A 20,436-nucleotide genomic window follows, 5' to 3' on the forward strand; every position below is an offset into this window, starting at 1 on the left:
TTATGTGATGGTAGTAATATTTACTAGTTTTTCAGCAACTGTCTCATCAAAGATATGGCACAATTGCTTTTTGTTTACAGGTAGTATTGTATAGTGAGTGAAGTTTAATTCGTGGCCTGTGCATGCACATGTAAAAGACTACCTGTAGTTTTTTTGTATTGTATACAGGAATTGCCATTATTGGGGGCCCAGAAAGTAGTGGAAGTAGTGATGTGTCTGCTTCCAACATGATTGAAGATTATTCAAGAATCATTCCGATGGGTACTGGATTGCTATTTCGGTGTATTAGTGGATTGGGGCCTACTAGTAATGATAACATCGATCTTGGTGGATTACTTTTTGGTAGTACAATGATTCAAGATGGACATTGTAATGGTCCTGTGATACAGCCTCGTGGAGCAACTATTAGTAATTTCATTGGAGTCATCAATGTGTTTTTATGTAGAGCACTTAGCGCAAACACAAATAGTGAAGGTGTTTACACGTGTATGATGAGGAACAGTAGCATGATGGAAGAGAGTGTCAGAGTTGGAGTCTATTTGTCAAGTAGAAGTGAGTTAATAGATCATCACAACAGAACACTGCATAGTTATATACTGTAACCCAGTCTCATTTTATTTGTCTAGTAATTATTACTTCTATAGCTAAAACAATTTTGTTGTGCAAAAGGGCATGTACATGAAAGTTTCACTGTGTTCACATTAACTACTAACATAGTAAAGTTCCCCTTTGTTTGTTATATGGGACTAAATATATATTTGATATATGCGCACACACACAGACACTAGTGAAGTTAATTTTTCACCATGAATAAATAGTCATACCAATACTTAATACATAATTTATTATTATATGAATCCAGACATACAGTAGTGTGTTGCAATGGTGCGTCTACTCCCGGGAATACCGTATACAGCAAAACTTTTGAGGGGGAAAACTCTTGTGGATGCACAGAAGCATTGCAATTTGCAGGAAAATATTCGTGGTTGCTTAGAAATCTTGCAATTCACGGGGAAAACATTCGTGGATAGTGGCTAAGCTCCTGGTGAAACGTGATAAGCACTTAAGGACCCCTCCAGATCTGGCTAAGTCAGTTTCTTGAGCTTGACATACTTAAGCAGCACCATGTGTTGAGCATTAAAAAATGGAGCGTTCCCAAACAAACACAATCCAATTAAAGAATGTCAAATATGTGAGCTTGCAAAACTGCTGCTCTGGCTATGAAGACCTACAAAATGCAAAAAGGTATAGTAGTTATGCACACAAAATGTTCGAGTGGAAAGCATTCGCAGTTGGCAGCATAATCGCAAAAACCTCGAATGTTTCCCCCCCTCAAAAGTTTTATATGGTACTCAGGAATTTTCCCAGACATCAGATCACCTTTCCCTGGCATCAGAAAATCTACTGGTATGGCAGTCACGCAAATACACTGTTTCAATTTGTTAATTACGATCAGATTCTATTCACTAGGGCAGCATTGACTTTAGCAAATGCTTGCAGCGAATTCTTTTATGGGTAGTAAGCACTGCTGTGCATTTAATTAGGTCTTACTTCTAATAATAGCCCTGTAGATTAAGACTTACTAAATTTCTGAAACATGGATATGTGCCCCCAAAACAAATGGTGCCAATTTGTTGTTGCATTGAGGCGATAGTAGTTTAGAGTTTGCCAAGACTGCAAGAAGTGGAAAATACTTAGATGACTAGCTGTTTGGCTACTTGATTTCAGTAGCAGGGTAGAGGTGTAATACTGAATAATCAGTGTCGGAATGTATTGTGATACGACTACGACAAAGGAGTGTTTAGGGAACAATGTGAGAGAACTACTGTAGTATGATACTTTGTCTATAGGATCACTCAGCAGGGTGTGGTAGAGTTGGAGGCTGGTTACAGGAATGGTGTCCCTACTGACTAGATGAACGATGTTATGATGGTTTTGTGATATGCACAAGTTGGTTCAGTAGTGTTGTTCATTATGAGTTGAAGCATCCTTTTGTGTGGTACGTGATGGTGCAGTCCCACATTCAATACATGCATTGTAGCTAGAGAACGATTGTAGCCTGTCAAGCTATTTTATATGCATACAGATAGAGTTACCAACTGTTACTAGCCAATTGCCATGCCATACACTTAAAAGCAACGTTTTGATGAATGATGAATGTATGTATGAACCCACACAGGTTGTTTACTTGACTAGCTGTACAGGTAATGGGCTTGCCTGGGCACCATGTTTGGGCTAGATATGCCCCTGGTGTGTCGTGTGGCCAAGAAAGCTGGCACGCCACACTGTGAGTATATTTACAGGAAGAAACAAAACATGATTTTCATGCATACAGAGCTCCATGCTCCCTTCTTGAATTAGAACAATTTTTATACTGCAAACACTCTCCACTCTCAGCACCCCACATAACAAATTTGATATAAAAAATCTTTATAGATCAATAGTATGCCTAACTTGAAAGGAGTTTACTTTACTATTACAAAATTAATCCAAACACTACATACTTTATATAGCCATAAACAAGCAATCACAAAATCAAGACACATGATAGTGTGTCGTGCAGCCAAGAACGCCGGTGCACCACACTGTGAGTATATTAACAGGAAGTAACAAAACACGATTTTCATGCATACGCAGCTCCGTGCTCCCTTCTTGAATTGGAATCATTTTTATGCCGCAAATGCCCTCCACCTTCAGCACTCCACATACCAAATGTGAGCAAAATTGTTTAATACAATCATGAAATATAAGCCTTCAAAAATCAGCTTAATTTCTTTGTTAAGGGGGATCAGGGGCTTAGATTCTTCTTTTCGCACACTTTACAAAACCCGTTATAAAATTCAAATGCGTAGTTTGATTATTGTAAACTTTAGTACACTTTAATTAAGAATGCATTGTGGCACAATTACGTACCAAGTTTGGTGCAAATATCATTAATAGTCATAGAATTATGGATGATTATTTGCATTAAAAAAGGCCGACTTGTTGTCACGCCTACAGGGTAAATTGCATATGGGAATAACTTAAATTGGTATGCATATAGGGTAGCCATCATAGCTCAAACCTTTTTGTGGTTTAAAAGAAATCACACTGACAGCTATAGAGTTACAAGGCAAAAGCTAAACAACTGTAAATTTCTGGGCTGAAATTTTCTAATAGAACAGTCACCGCAGGCTTAAAAAGGTACATAATAATGTAGAATAAAAACTGACCAGTGTTCAAACCTGGGACCTCCATACTGAAAACTTAAGCACTGAGCCGCTGCTATCATGGCTGATCTCCTCACTCAATTTCTACTTTATAAAATGAAAATTATAACTGAAAGCTACTCAGTAGTAAAACTTCATAATTTCATAGATCTACCAATGGAAGATCTAGATTGTTTTAGAACATTCTATGTGTGTTCTATTAGAAATTGTCAAAATAAATGTGCACTCTATTAGAGCATTACAAAAGTAATCAAATAAATACAATACTATTACAGTTTCTCTAGTCAAAGCCAATATGTGATCCAATTTTGGAAAACCATCGATATACGCACAACAGTACTTTTGTAATAAAACGCATTTAAAAACCACGGGTAAAAAAACGCAAGCTCCAGAAAAAAAATACGCAAGTTTTTATCGCCTCGCTGGTGGGCGAATTAAGCCGCCAATGGATAAATCCTGGGAATCATCGTGTTCGCCTGTCCATAGGGAGTACAAAAATCTTTGTTTCATCTCCCTACACGAAAAGATTCCAAAGTTACAGACGTTTGTTTATGTTGCGGTGATGAAAGAATTTACCAACGATCGTTTTTCAGTGAATTTGCCTTCCTTCTCGAACAAACAAGCCGGCCTGAGGAAAAAACTATACTTTGGTGCATGCACAAATTCATGGCGAACACAATGAGCCAAGATTCAATTCCATACGTCGTTGTATCAGCAAGTTATAATGGTTTATGTAAGCGCCTGTAGATTCTTTTCTCGATAGCTCCTGTACATTTCTAATTATTTGCTCGTACGGCTATCTAGTGCTGTATTTCCAAAGCTGCTTAACTTAGGAAGCTGAAACTTGGCTAGTCCATTCCTCTGTCCCTGTAGAAAACAAAGAATAATTAAAATGCATTTTGAAAATTGTGCGGATATCGACGGTTTTCTAAAATTAGGTCACATATTATGGTACAGATTTTTATTTTTTTTTAATATACGAACCATGGATTAATAATAATACAGTTACAATACAAATTACTCTACAACTAAACTACAAACACAATTAATTACAACAGGGGTTTGGGGAAAGGAAAATCAGAGTCCTCACACTGCAAAGCCCAGTACCGTAAAATCATACGGGCATTGTTTGTCCATAAAGAAACTGAAAGTTGTTGTAACAAATGTTTACGAGCCTGTTTGGTTGATGCACCACTTCTGGCTGTGGTGCGTTCAGTGATGGTACGAAGGGTCTGAAGCACAAATGGTGACCAAAAACCAAAAGTTTCTACAACAAGTGGGACAAAGTCACACCCTGCCTCCTCTACAGCATCTTGATGTCTCTGGTCCTTGGCTAACTCACCTGCTGCAGCAGCTACCCCAGCACAAGAAGAAGAAAAAGAAATGTGAGAAGGCTGGGTAGTGCTATGAACAGACACATCAAAATAAGCTGGACGACCATGCTGAAAGTCAGGGTGGTACACATCACCTGGGCGAGAATTATCTTCATAAGAACACGTTGTTCCTTCAAAACTCCTGAGTGGCTCTGGGACAAAGCATGACAAACAATGTCAACTAGAGCATCATGGCGACGAATTCTCATAGGACCATGAGAACATTCTAGAAGATGGTCACCAAATTGGTCAATGGAAGTAAGACACACACATAATGGGAAAAGTGGAAATAGAGGGATTCCGAGCCACAAACGAAGGCCAACAACAAACTCAGGACCAGGAATAGCCAGAACAAGGGAGACTTGAGGAATAGCTTTGAGCCATCCACTGCTAGTACCAGATGAGTGAGAGAGAGCAGTAAGTCGAGCAGATCGGTGGGGTAGTACACTACTATTAAAACAATCTCGCGCCAATCGTCATCATAATCATCATAATAAGTGCTATGCTAATCAAACTTGTCACAACAGGTTGTAAATTGTAGTCTAGCACAAAAGGTGCAAGATTTCTGTGCTTTGTAAATTGAGCAACTGCAGCTTATCAGATTTTTTCATGAATAATTGAAATACTCTAATAGAACAGTCAGTGCAAAATCTTAGACAAATAATATACCTAATTTGAAAGGAATTTACTCTTTAAAAACATCATTGCAATAAATGCAGGCACTACACATATATTACGTTTTATATAATCGTGAACAAGCAAGCACAAAATCATGTTAGTATAAATAGGCTTTGGTATACAAATTGGTAAGTTGTTTTTCTGTATTACTTCTGGTTATATCATCTTCAATGCATCTGTAGAAGATAAGAAGAACAATGATTTGTGTAAAAACAAACATCAAAGCCAGTTTATGGCTGGCTTTGGGTATATATTTAAATTACAAAAAGAAGTGAAATCCATGCAAAAACAGCCAAGCTGTATAAAAAAGGTGCAGCCTTCAACAATCCTGGATGAAAAAAGTTGTGAAATGAAAGGCGGTGGCCATGAAATGGCTGCAATGATGTTGATGATAATAAATTTTAATAATGGCTTTCTTGCATTAATAAAATTTATTATCATCAACATCATTGCAGCCATTTCAAGACAGCCACCTTTGATTTTGTAACTCTTTTCATCCAGGCTTTTTAAAGGCTGCCCCCTTTTAATACAGTTTGGCTGTTTTTGTGTGTATTATATGATTGTAAATTAGATTGGTATCAGATAGTTCTATGGGTGAAAGAAGTTGTGAAATCAAAGGTGGCGGCCATGATATGGCTGCAATGATGTGGATGATAATAATTTATGACTATTATTAATGTTATTGAATTATTAATGCTTAAACATAAATTAGTGATCCTTGTACAGATGTAGCTGAAGTTCTTGTGCACATGTTAATGGTCTCACATTTTATAGCTCCACCTGTTTTGACTACAACATCACAAACAATCCATGCTGCACAGGGTGATTCAGTTTCATTAACATGCACTTCAGAAGGATCACCACCAGATACTTTTACTTGGATGAAGGATGGAGTTCAACTACAAAACAACATCAATACTACAAGTGTGACTTACACTGGATCTGTTGCAGTCTTCCAAAGTACCTACAGCATTAGTAACATCAGTAGTAGTGATATTGGGAATTATACATGTACTGTTTCTAACCCTATTGGAAGTGATAGTTTGGAAATTGTTCTGGATAATCTTTTCACTACCAGTAAGCAAGTGTCAATGTTTTTATGTATAATTCTGGTATATGTACAGAAGGATACAATATATATTCTATTGATGCCAATTAAGGGTCATTATGGAATATAGCAGGAATATCACATTGACAAATTTCTCAACAGTTATGCATATGACATTTAAATTTCTAAGAATTTCATAAAACATGTAAGCTGTACATAATAACCAGGAAGTAACTCTTCTTTTGAACTATTATTATTGTGACACACAAGTAAAATACCAAACAACTGTCTGTTAAAGCATTTACCCTATTCTGTAAATGCTTTTGCATCTTTACAAACAATATTCATGAAGTCCTAAATGCTGATGTTGGTTGATAGGTCCTAAGAAATGCTTGTACAAAATTTGGTGTGGATGTGCCCATGCTGGGACACTCTTATAAGAAATATTCAAATGTATGTCTAAGTTTTAGTAACCTAATGGTCCTGTGTTTAGCACTCAAGGATGCTACTACTGTACAAGGCTTGAGGGTTTAAAATCCTGTGTTTTGAAGTCTATATTGTTTACACCAGAGCTCGTTGTTCGGCTTTGACAGTAGTAAGCAAGAAATTGGCAGAAACAAACCCAATTTTTTACTCCACATTGTTCTTACTATCCATATAAATATTGCCAATATTATAGGTGCATAATTGACGTGCCAAGAAAACTGTATTCTGAGTCATTTTAGCTAACTAATTCAACTATCTAGTCAGTAAAACATAAAATAAAAATCTGCCCTCCCACGCTGCCTAAGAAACTAAAAATTAACGTAAAGTGTAGAAACTGAAGATTAATGACCTTCACTATACAGGTACATATGCTGTTACTGTAGCATATTGCATATTTTTATATAGAAGACACACGGTAATGTGTCATGCGGCCAAGAAAGCCGGCGTACCACACCGTGAGTATATTAGCAGGAAGAAGGAAAACAGCTTTTTTCACACGTGCATAGCTCCATGGCCCCTTCTCCAAAGCACACCGTTTTTGCATTACAGCTGTCTGCCAGGTAGGGTACGCCACACAGCAACTTTGATTAAATTTGCAACAGCCATTTGTGAGATATGGGTGTTCAAAATGTTGGTTTAATTTCTTCATTTTTTCTTCTTATGCCATATGGGGGGGCTACAGGGGCTTCAATTGTTCTTTTTGCACAATTTGCAACAAAATGCTATAAAATTCAAATGTGTAACTCAATTGCCTTAATCTTTGGCACAAATGAAGAGCATGTAACGGTGGATTCACGTACCAAGTTTGCTGTAAATCTGAGGAATATCCAAGGAGTCATGAGCTTTCATTCACATAAAAAAAGATTAAACTTCTGTCACGGCAACAAGGTAAATCGAGTACAGGAATAACTTGAAAATTGGACTGTAGATAGGCTGATCATCGTAGCAGTGCCTTTCGATAGTTTGAATAGTATCAAGACACACGGTAGTGTGTCGTGCGGCCCAAGAAGCCGGCGCGTAACACCCGTGAGTATATTGACAGGAATCAAGACACACGGTAGTGTGTCGTGCGGCCCAAGAAGCCGGCGCGTAACACCCGTGAGTATATTGACAGGAAGAAAGAAAACGCAATTTTCGCACCTCCGTAGCTCTGTGCTTCCTTGATGAAACAAGACGATTTTTGCTGTGGACATTCCCTCTAACTGCAGCACTCCACATTCCAAATTTGAGCGAAATCGCTTCGCGCGTTCCCGAGATATGCGACTTCAAAAATTGGCTCAGTTTCTTCGTTTTTTTTTTTTTTCTTCTTATTTTTCTTTTTCTTGTTGCACACTTAAAAAAACTGCTATAAAATGCGAACGCGTTATCCGATTGCCTTGAAATTTGGCACACAGAAGGGGGATATAAAGGCGCATCTCGGTACCAACTTTGGCTGGAATACGATAAACAGGCAAAGAGTTATGAGCGATTATTAACGAAAAATAACACCAATATGTTGTCACGCCTACAGGGTAAACCGCGTATGGGAAGAAGCTGAAAATCGGTGGGTGAATAGGTTAACTATTGAACCTCAAACCTTTTGTGGTTTGAAAGAAATCGAGCTAAAAACCAGGAAGATACAACGAAAAAACCAACAGTGTGTAACAATTATGCAATCGAGATCAGCTAATAAAAAACGACTGCTTGCCACGCCTACCAGATAAACCGCTTAGGGTAATGCTTTGAAAATCGTTGTACAGATGTAGTAATCATCTTAGAAAGGCTCATCAATGGTGTAGAAGAATCAGACTTAAAGCCACGGAGTTATAACACGAAATCCAACTTGGTGCGGCAAGTGCGAGATCGAGATACTCTAATAGAGCAGTCATCCTAATAGAGCAGTCACCCTGAAGAGAATTCAAGAGATCAGCTAGAAATAAGAAACCTGTATAGAGATCAGCTACACACAAGTCACCCTGTAGAGAGATCAGCTAGAAGAAGTTACCTTGTAGGGAGTTCATGCAACTATGGAAAGAGATAGTTCAGCTAGAAAAAATCACCTTGTAGAGTTCAGCTACAAAGAAACCACCATGTAGAGAGTTCAGCTACAAACAAATCGCCCTGTCGAGAGATCAATAGAAGAAGTTACCTTGCAAAGAGTTCAGCTACAAAGAAACTATCATGTAGAGAGTTCAGCTACAAACAAATCTCCCTGTAGAGAGATTAGCTAGAAGAAGTTACGTTGTAGAGAGTTCAGCTACAAAGAAACCATCATGTAGAGAGTTCAGCTACAAACAAATCTCCCTGTAGAGAGATCAGCTAGAAGAAGTTACCTTGTAGAGAGTTCGGTTTCGAACAATTCACACTGTAGAAAGATCAGCTAGAAGAGGTCACCTTGTAGAGAGTTCAGTTACAAAAAAACCACCATGTAGAGAGCTCAGCTACAAACTAGTGACCTTGTAGAGACATCAGCTAGAAGAAGGTACCTTGTAGAGAGTTCAGCTACAAAGCAACCATTCTTTAAAGAGCTCAGCTGCAAACAAATCACCTGTAAAGAATTCAGCTACAAATAAATCACCCTGTAGAAAGATGAGCTAGAAAAAGTTACCTTGTAGAGAGTTCAGTTACAAAGAAACCACCATGTAGAGAATTCAGCTACAAACTAGTGATCCTGTAAAGACATCAGCTAGAAGAAGTTACCTTGAGAGAGTTCAGCTACAAAGAAACCATTATTTAAAGAGCTCAGCTGCAAACAAATCACCTATACAGAATTCAGCTACAAACAAATCACCATGTAGAGAGATCAGCTAGAAGAAGTTAACTTGTAGAGAGTTCAGCTACAAAGAAACCATCATTTAGAGAGTTCAGCTTCAAACAAATCACCTGTAGAGAGTTCAGCTACAAACAAATCTCCCTGTAGAGAGATCAGCTAGAAGAAGTTACCTTGTAGATCGTTCTGCTACAAACAAATCACCCTGTAGAGAGATCAGCTAGAAGAAGTTACCTTGTAGAGAGTTCAGCTACAAAGAAACCACCATGTAGAGAGTTCAGCTGCAAAGAAATCACCCTGTATAAAATTCTGCCATGAACAAATTGCCCTGTAGAAAGATCAGTTAGAAGAAGTTACCTTGTAGAGAGTTCAGCTACAAAGAAACCATTCTGTAAAGAGCTCAGCTGCAAACAAATCACCGTACAGAATTCAGCTACAAACAAATCACCCTGTAGAGAGATCAGCTAGAAGAAATTACTTTGTAGAGAGTTGAGCTACAAAGAAACCACCATGTAGAGAGTTCAGCTGCAAACAAATCACCCTGTAGAAAATACAGCCACAAACAAATTGCCCTGTAGAAAGATCAGTTAGAAGAAGTTACCTTTTAGAGAGTTCAGCTACAAAGAAATCACCCTGTAGAGAGATCAGCTAGAAGAAGTTACCTTGTAGATCGTTCAGCTACAAACAAATCACCCTGTAGAGAGATCAGCTAGAAGAAGTTACCTTGTAGAGAGTTCAGCTACAAAGAAACCACCATGTAGAGAGTTCAGCTGCAAAGAAATCACCCTGTAGAAAATTCTGCCAAAAACAAATTGCCCTGTAGAAAGATCAGTTAGAAGAAGTTATCTTTCAGAGAGTTCAGCTACAAAGAAACCATTCTGTAAAGAGCTCAGCTGCAAACAAATCACCTGTACAGAAATCATCTACAAACAAATCACCCTGTAGAAAGATCAGCTAGAAGAAGTTAACTTGTAGAGAGTTCAGCTACAAAGAAACCATCATTTAGAAAGTTCAGCTTCAAACAAATCACCTGTAGAGAGTTCAGTTACAAACAAATCTCCCTGTAGAGAGATCAGCTAGAAGAAGTTACCTTGTAGAGAGTGAAGCTACAAACAAATCACCCTATTGAAAGATCAGCTAGAAGAAGTCAACTTGTAGAAAGTTCAGTTACAAAAAAACCACCATGTAGAGAGTTCAGCTACAAACTAGCCACCTTGTAGAGACATCAGCTAGAAAAGTTACCTTGTAGAGAGTTCAGCTACAAAGAAACCATTCTGTAAAGAGCTCAGCTGCAAACAAATCACCTGTACAGAATTCAGCTACAAACAAATCACCCTGTAGAGAGATCAGCTAGAAGAAATTACCTTGTAGATAGTTCAGCTACAAACAAATCTCCCTGTAGAGAGATCAGCTAGAAGAAATTACCTTGTAGAGAGTTCAGCTACAAAGAAACCGTAAAGAGCTCAGCTGCAAACAAATCACCTGTACAGAATTCAGCTACAAACAAATCACCCTGTAGAGAGATCAGCTAGAAGAAATTACCTTGTAGATAGTTCAGCTACAAACAAATCTCCCTGTAGAGAGATCAGCTAGAAGAAATTACCTTGTAGAGAGTTCAGCTACAAAGAAACCGTAAAGAGCTCAGCTGCAAACAAATCACCTGTACAGAATTCAGCTACAAACAAATCACCCTGTAGAGAGATCAGCTTGAAGATATTACCTTGTAGATAGTTCAGCTACAAACAAATCACCCTGTAGAAAGATCAGTTAGAAGAAATTACCTTTTAGAGAGTTCAGCTACAAAGAAACCATTTTGTAAAGAGCTCAGCTGCAAACAAATCACTTGTACAGAATTCAGCTACAAACAAATCACCCTGTAGAGAGATCAGCTAGAAGAAATTACCTTGTAGATAGTTCAGCTACAAACAAATCACGCTGTAGAAAGATCAGTTAGAAGAAGTTACTTTGTAGAGAGTTCAGCTACAAAGAAACCATTTTGTAAAGAGCTCAGCTGCAAACACATCGCCTGTACAGAATTCAGCTACGAACAAATCACCCTGTAGAGAGATCAGCTAGAAGAAGTTACCTTGTAGATAGTTCAGCTACAAACAAATCTCCCTGTAGAGAGATCAGCTAGAAGAAATTGCCTTGTAGAGAGTTCAGCTACAAAGAAACCATCATGTGGAGAGTTCAGCTGCAAAGAAATCACCACTGCCCAAATTTCAAGGCAATAGCTCTTTCCAATCTGAAGTTATCAATTGTCAAAGTTGGCAAATTGGATGTGTGTGGAAGGCCCCTTTTTGCAAATCCGGTCACATATGTATTATATATATAATTTGTACATTTACTGATAAAATATTTAAAGTATATCTACTTCATCTTTACTTCTTCCTGTAGTAAAGAAAAAAAACATAGATTAAAAAAGTCCCAAAGCTGGCCATAGGCCGGCTTTGGGGTATACAAATACAAAAAGAAATGAAATCTAATCCAAAACAGCCAAGCTGTAAAAAAAGTGTGCGGCCCTCAGAAAGGCTATGGTGAAAAAAGATGTGAAATCCAAGGTGGCGGCCAAGAAATGGCTGTGATGGTAGGTTAATGGTAAAAATTTTAATAATGACAATTCAGGTGAATTTTTGTGCCGCTTCACAAAATTTACCTGAATTGTCATTATTAAAATTTTTACCATTAACCTACCATCACAGCCATTTCTTGGCCGCCACCTTGGATTTCACATCTTTTTTCACCATAGCCTTTCTGAGGGCCGCACACTTTTTTTACAGCTTGGCTGTTTTGGATTAGATTAGAATTACAGCAACAAAGTTATAAAGCAAAAAACCAAACAAATATAAAATTATGGGATTGAGATACTCCAATAGAGCAGTCACCACGGGGTTAAAAAGGTGTACAAAAAATGTCGAAAAAAAAGGAACCAGAGTTCAAACCAGGCACCTCCATACCTAACAACTGCATCCTTAACCACTGAACCATTGCTACCTTGACTGATCACCTCACTTAGTTTCTGCTTTATAAATGAAATTTCTGGTTGAAATCTGCTCAGTTATTTGTAATTTCCAATACCAATAGATCAATCAATAGAAGTACTAGATTGTTGTAGAACATTCTATGTATGTTCTATTAGAAGTCCTCAAAAATGTGCACTCTATTAGAGTATTACAATAATATTGAATTAAATCATACAATGAAATACTTTATAAGTCTGTCTTCAATAATCATTATTGTGTCTGCATAGAAAAGAAGAAATGTAAGTAAAAACAAACTTCAAAGTGAGCCATAGGCTGGTTTTGGGGCCTTATAAAGTACAAAAAGTAGTGAAATCCATGCAAAAAACAGCCAAGCTGTGAAAAGATGGTGTGGCTTTAAAAAGCCTGGGTGAAAAAAAGTTGTGAAATCAATGGTGGCGGCCAAGAAATGGCTGCAATGATGTTAATGCTAATAAATTTTAACAATGCACACAGCCATTGCACAGGCATTGTTAAACTTTATTAGCGTTAACATCATTGCAGCCATTTCTTAGTCGCTACCTTTGATTTCACAACTTTTTTCACCCAGGCGTTTTAAGGTCACACTATTTTTTCACAGCTTGGCTTTTTTTGTGTGGATATATTTATATATAATATTATATCTATACAGATGCTACAGTCATGATAGTCAGTAATCCAGCTGGCACACCAGTTAGTGGATCTACTAACACATTTGATTATCCCATATTGAGTAGTGTCACTCTGACATGTATGGTGATAACAAGTGATGGATCAACATTTACAGTGACCAACTACCAGTGGAACACTACAGGATGTTACACTAACACAGCTCATAATAGTGGTAATCCAACATGTTTTCCTACTGGTCAGACAACACAAAGTGTAACTGGTAATGATCTAACTGCAGAGGATGCTGGTACCATCACTTGTACTGCAACTATTGGCGGCATTGACTATACCAGCGAACCATTAACACTTCGTATATCAGGTAAAATACAACATATCATTGTGCATGCATGGCAGATACCAGGTTAAGTGTTATGGCATTTATTACACACCTTAGTTCATAATGTCAATGCAGAGACTATTCAAATTTGACAACTATTTGATGTTGGTGACCGGGTAGTTATAAAACCTGGAATTGAAATGGGAAACAAAACAAAACGAAAATCAGCCTGCAGTGACAATCACTATTATTATGTACAGTAAGCTAGCTATAGCATATGCACAGACTTTAATTTGATATCTGTTTTACTGATGCATCAAACAAGACTCCAGATGGCAGTTTTCTCTGCATGGCCAGCGCTTATCAATCAAAAGATTATAAACACCTGAGGGTCTAGGGACTCTACAATAGAAAGTTCGTAGGGGCGGTTTTTAGGGGGGTTTCAGAAATCTCCCACTGAAAAAATTGCACGCTCCCCTACAGTTTGTGTGGGTGATCAAAAACTCACCAAGAGTTATACGTACTGTATTATATTAGGACTTTTCTACTGGCAACATTTCATACTTTGCATTTGAAATCACCATTATGGCGTTCAACAGTATGTAGTGACCCCCTTTCTTTGTTCTTCAACTTACAGCTAGGCTGAAGTTGTAATTCCAGAGTGGAAACCCCCTCTGAAAATTTCTAGATCCGCCCCTGCTGTGCTTGGGTAGGTGAGTGTTGATTGACCCTTCACCACTTTCATAAGAGGTGTCAATGTGAATAGCCATGCACAGTTCTCCGCTTATAGCATCAACCCATGTACTGCAGCCAACCATAACTATACTAGTCTGTAATGATCAAGGTGAACTAGCTGTTCCTCTTATGAAAATGGTTAAGGGCCAATCACCACTCGCCTACCCAAGCACAGAACTTTCCAGACCCTCAGGCTTTTATAATTTTTATTGATAAATCTAATGCACGTATCAATGTCATGCCCCATCCCCCAACCCTGGGTAGGGTGATTTGACAAATTCTAGTATCAAGTCCCCCACCTCAAGAGAGAAGGTTTCATCGATCTATTAAAATAAATTTTGGTTCAGTAAACTGCCGCTGTCAAAACTCCCAGGGGTGGGGCAAGTGTAGATGCCAAATCCCCAATAGATGTATGAGGACCTCCAGGGGTGGGGCTTGACATTGATAGGTGCATGATAAGCGCCATGCAGAGAAAACTGCCACCTGGAGTCCGAGCTGGAGTCTTTCTTGATGTATCAGTAAAACAGGTGTAGTCTGACTGTGCATAATAATATTATAGTGATTGTCACTGTAGGTTGATTTCGTTTCGTTTCATTTCCCGTTTCAATTCCGGATTTTATAACTATCCTTGGTACCAATGTTTCAAAACCCTTATTTTGAATCGATCATCTAGTGTAGCTACTATTGAAGATGTGGCATTTATATAACTAAATACGGTATACCCTTACAATATTCCCATCCCATTCACCAGTGAACTGCAGTATATGTGAACAATTTGCAAAAAGGTATACATTTTCATAATACATTGTTCATAGCATTGCTAATGGCTAAAGTTTCCCCCACTCAATTTGATCATGAATGGAACTAATCACAGGCATCTATTGTATTGGTAGAGTACACTTAAAATTTGAGCACTATTGCAGGTAGTAGTTAAATAAGGGTGTGGTGGGTGGGGGAAGTGGGTGGGTGGGCAACTTATAGGAGAAATAAGTGGAGTAAGAAGACAGGTAACGTTGCCAGGCTCTATTTGACACTATAGTGGATGCTTTATGTCTACTGAGAGCACTTGTGACATTCGTGCTGCTGTCTGGCTGAGGTGTTCCAGCAAATCCAGCAAATCCAGAGTCATATCAGATCATCACCTGTAGATTAAAACACAGGAACAGAAAGCAGACCATTAGTGTAATAGCATAGCAAACTGTTCATGAAACACTGTATAATATTTGTGTAAAAGGTCCCTTATAGCACATTTGGTCACATATAAAAGTGAGATCATTTTTGTGTGTAGTTGAACAATTAAGTGCTGTTTTGTTGAGCTGTAAGAACATTATCAGTGACTGGCTGTATATAATTTATATATATATATATGAAGGATAACCATTTATGTGATATTGTAGTTTCTTCAACCACTGTATATACTGTAGTTTATGAAAGCTATGTATATAGCATTATATAAACATTAAGCTGTTTTGTATTTAGTATTTTATAATGAACTATTTTTGTATCCTATGCACATGTAAAAGACTGCCTGGCTGTTACATTTGTATACAGGAATTGCCATTATTGGGGGCCCAGAAAGTACTGGAAGTAGTGATGTGTCTGTTTCTAACATGATTGAAGATTACTCAACTATCAGTCCGATGGGAACTGGATTGCTATTTCGTTGTGTTAGTGGATTGGGACCAACTAGGAATGATAACATCGAACTTGGTGGATTACTTTTTGGTAGTGCAATGATTCAAGATGGAGATTGTAATGGTCCTGTGATACAGCCTCAGGGAGCAACTATTACTAATTTTATTGGAGTCATAAATGTATTTTTATGCAGTTCACTTAACCCTAATAATGAAGGTGTTTACACATGTGTGATGAGAAACAGTAGCATGATGGAAGAAACTGTCAGAGTTGGAGTCTATTTGCCAAGTAGAAGTGAGTTGTACATATGTTTTAGTAGTTGAATGTCTACAATGATATACTACATATTTCTATGTGCAATTAAGACACATAGTAGTGTGTCATGCAGCCAAGAAAGTTGGAGCGCCATACCATGAGTATATTTACAGGAAGAAACAAAACACAATAATATTTTCATGCACACATAGCTGTGTACTCCCTTCTCAAATTTGAATCATTTTAGTACTGTAAAACCCTCTACCTTCAGCACCCCACATACCAAATTTGAGTAAGATTGCCTTATGCAATTGTGAAATATGAGTTTTCAAAAATTGGCTTAATTTCTTTGGGCTTATTTAGGGGGCTCGGGAGCTTTAATTATTATTTTGGCACATGTACTGTACAAAAGCCATTATAGTATGCAAATGCGTATCTCGATTTTCTTGAGCTTTGTATCAGTTTTTGTTAGAAACAGTCAATCAGTACAATTGCTGCTAAGGTAAGATTTGTATGAATCTATGTGCAAATTATATCCTTATATTAACACAGTGAAAACTGTCTAATCAGGTCAGAGGTATGTCTAAACTGGCATTATAAAAATCCCCACATGTGTCAACGGTGTACAAACTGACCTGTTTAATCCAGCCACATTATTCCTTAATGAGTCCATAAAATCTTATGATTACCGGAATAGACAGGTTTCACTGTACAGAAATTGGTATTTAACTAAGCAGATGGACAATTGTAGAGATATAATGATCTATAGCTTCTCCTGTTTTGACCACTCCATCACAAAGTGTCAATTCTACACTGGGAAATTCAGTTTCATTAACATGCACTTCAGAAGGATCACCACCAGATACTTTTACTTGGATGAAGGATGGAATTGAATTACAAAACAACATTATTACTACAAGTGTGATTTACACTGCATCTGCTGCAGTCTTCCAAAGTACCTACAGCATTAGTAACATCAGTAATAGTGATATTGGGAATTATACATGTACTGTAACTAACCCTATTGGAAGTGCTAGCTTGGACATTGTTCTTGATGCTATTGTTGGTAAGCAAGTGTCAATGTTATTATATAGTCTACATGTATACTGTCATGTACTCATGCACACAATATGTTGATACTGGTTTCCACATAATTGTAAACCTATCCTGTACACATAATTATTAGGAGATCATCCTAAGAGGCACACAGAGTAAATTTTTGGCAGTACGACATGTGTTGTGACACATCACTTTTGTGTTACAAAAAGTACTTGCTATAAATGTTCACAAACTTTACAGAAAAATCGAATACTTATTGTGGGAAACCGTGATAGTGGTGTATATGAGGTTTACATGCATTTAAATAGAGGATATGCATACCGTCAACTTTCTATTATACATGTGACTTTAACATGTCCCAATGGTAACTGAATGTATTGTGGTCTATGCGGAAAAGTGTGAATCGCTTCATTGCATCTATGCCACCAGCTACAGATAATTATTCTACAGCAACAAATTTCTCTAACTGGAAGTAATATATTGAAATTGAGAAACTTTCCTTGTGGTTCTAGTGATGAGTTATTGTCTTAGCCGCAATCACTTCCCATACTTTTGTATGGGATTCATGCAAATCAGTCACCATTGAGACTTGGTGCCGTGGTGCTGTGCAAGCCTAATATCTTTTTTTTTCAAATAATTTAGTGTGCTTACTGTATTGTCTATTGAGAACTAGCTCATTAATTATAATGGCATTAATCAGAAGATTAGTGTGCATTAACTGGAGTATACCCATGCCTCCTAGTGTGAACAATGTGACGCATCAGTCACAACTAAGTGCTAATACTTTAGATCTCCCTTTAGATCATAACTGTATGCTAGCATATCTATATGTTCCTAGATGTGCATTTACTTTGTGTTATTGTGGGAAACAATTAGGCTAGCCACTATGCCAGGTTAAACATGCATTGTAACTAACTCCCTTTTTGTGGTTAAAAACCAAATGGAGCAACAGTGCATGATATAATTCACAATGCCAAGTTTGGTAATAATTATGGATGTGATTTAGGTTCATAAAAACATTGATTGTTTGTCACGCCTACAGAATGAACTGTTGAACGGATCACATTGATAATCATTGTGTGGATAGTCAACCCAACACTGCTGAAGCCTTTTGTGATTGCAAGTGAATCAGTATCAGCTACAGAATTATAGCTAATGCATGTTTATAAAAAGTTGGTCTACCGGAGTAGTCACCCTAATAAAACATTCATGAGAAAACACCCACACTGCTATCACTGTAGAAAGAGCTATGACTGGCTTTGGGGCTTGTAAACATTAATAGAAGTAATATCTATACCAAACAGTGGAGCTGTGAAGAAAGGGTGCAGCCACCCAAAAGTTAGGGTTAAAATATTGTGAAATTAACAAGTGTAACAGACTTGGTATAGTGGTATTTATCTATAATATTTGTATCTTTGATGTATTGTAAGGTAATCAACATGCACTTGTAAGTTTACACACTTGTCATGCTCTGGTGGTCAGTGGTTGTATAAAGAATCATCGAGTTGTTAGTAAACACGTCTGACAAGTACACCATTGTGGGGTTTGTCACAGTGGCATAGTTGGCAGGATAAGCTGTCCACTACTTCACACAGCCGCATCCATTTTTCTAACCATATACATGGATCTGTGGTACCATGGAGTAATGGTACCAGTTAAAGTGAAAGTGTTTTCCAGTTGATTCAGTATCTTGTGTTTCCTTCCTTGCAGCGATGACCACTCTGCCTGGGGACCAGGCATAGTGTGACCAACTGCAATTGCCTAAATGGCAGCAAAATCATTCACTCCTGTTTCCAGACACCTTCAATTATGATGGACATTTTTGATCACTGGTTGAGTCATTTTGAAACTGTCTCAGTAATTAATCAATGTAGTGACATGGGTAAATTGCTGTGGATGCATGTGTGCATGAAAGGGAAATCTCATGTGGCCTATGCTCATGAGACTGGAGAATACCATCAAGCAGTGAGAGAAGCCCTGCGCGAATGTTTTGAGCTTAGTTGTAAAGCTGAGTTATACAGGATTGACTTTCATAATCATGAGAAAAGGGTGGAAGAGAGTTGGGCCGATTTTGCAGATGATTTGTTGACCGTTGTATGCAAGGAGTTTCTGAGTTTAGACGAAAAGTCATTAGAGCAGATAGCACTTGATAAGTATACGAACAAATTGCATGATTCTAATAATATATTTCATTTGAAGTAAGAAGTGATGCCCACATACACTGAAAGAAGCAGTTCATGTGACTATTAAGCTGGATACATATCTTTTAGCATTAGGAAGACTAGTGAATTAAACCAAGCCAGTCACATCACCAAAGCTACACCAGACATAAACAGAGACATTCAATATCTACTCCAACATATTGAAGCAGTGGAATTAATTTCCCAGGATCTATCCAAAAACCAGGAATGCCTAGTACCAAAGCCAAAGAAAAGTAAACCTATCAGTTGTTATCGGTGTGGTGAGGTCGGACATTATTCCCGAGGGTGTGGTGCATAAGCACATACTATTGGTCAGCAAAACAGAAAAGACAGCAAGGAAGAACAGTGGTGTAATGCCAGATCAGATAAACCAAATAACTTATCAATTAATAATGTGTCCAGCTACGTGTTGTCATGCGAAGTATATGAAATTTCAGTCTCCTTCCTTATTGACACTGGAGCTAGATTTACTTATCTTTTCTGTATGGGATGAGGTAAAGCTAGTGGCAGGAGAACTGAAACAAGTCATTAGCCATTGTCTGGTGGGTGTCAATGGAATTCCACTAGTTTATCACTGCCCCATATCCATTTACGAAGTAACGTTTGATCACAACTTCTTTGTTGCTGATCGCCTTACAGCAGATGCTATTCTAGAGTTGGACTTTCTGGATTTTAACAAGTGGATATTAGACCTTGCCAAGGGTAAAATGCTTGTGGCTGATCAGAGTGTTTCACTCTTACCCAAATCTCACAGCATCAAAATGTTTTCAAGCACAGTCATAGTACTCAATACTTGTGTTATCCCATCACACAGTGAAATGGAAATAAGGAACTTGGCTGGCAGAAGGACTTACATTGCAAACCTTGCCAATCATGGTAGCTAGAATGTTCAGAATCAATCAGTGGAAGTCTGAGTGGTCAGTACGTACGTATGTACTCCGTGTTACTTTTTGCAAAAACAGTAAGATTGGTACTGCTGAACTAATCAAGGAGTCAGAAATCTGTAGTACAAGTGTAGATGATGATCGCCATAACCAATCTAGTATAGCAGTTGACATGC

The 20,436-nt window shown here is 37.9% G+C and overlaps 1 protein-coding gene across 1 annotated transcript in view; it reads left to right on the top strand.

The window, feature by feature from the left end:
• LOC136254979 (uncharacterized) overlaps positions 1–20,436 on the top strand; it is a 143,201-nt gene that overhangs the window by 8,154 nt on the left and 114,611 nt on the right. The window contains exons 3-7 of the mRNA XM_066047700.1: positions 169–552; positions 6,035–6,337; positions 13,195–13,533; positions 15,778–16,155; positions 16,886–17,182. Of these exons, the coding sequence (XP_065903772.1) occupies positions 169–552; positions 6,035–6,337; positions 13,195–13,533; positions 15,778–16,155; positions 16,886–17,182 (1,701 nt within the window). The remainder of the gene's footprint in view (positions 1–168; positions 553–6,034; positions 6,338–13,194; positions 13,534–15,777; positions 16,156–16,885; positions 17,183–20,436) is intronic.

Source organism: Dysidea avara, chromosome 5, assembly GCF_963678975.1.
Source record: "Dysidea avara chromosome 5, odDysAvar1.4, whole genome shotgun sequence".
NCBI lineage: Eukaryota > Metazoa > Porifera > Demospongiae > Dictyoceratida > Dysideidae > Dysidea > Dysidea avara.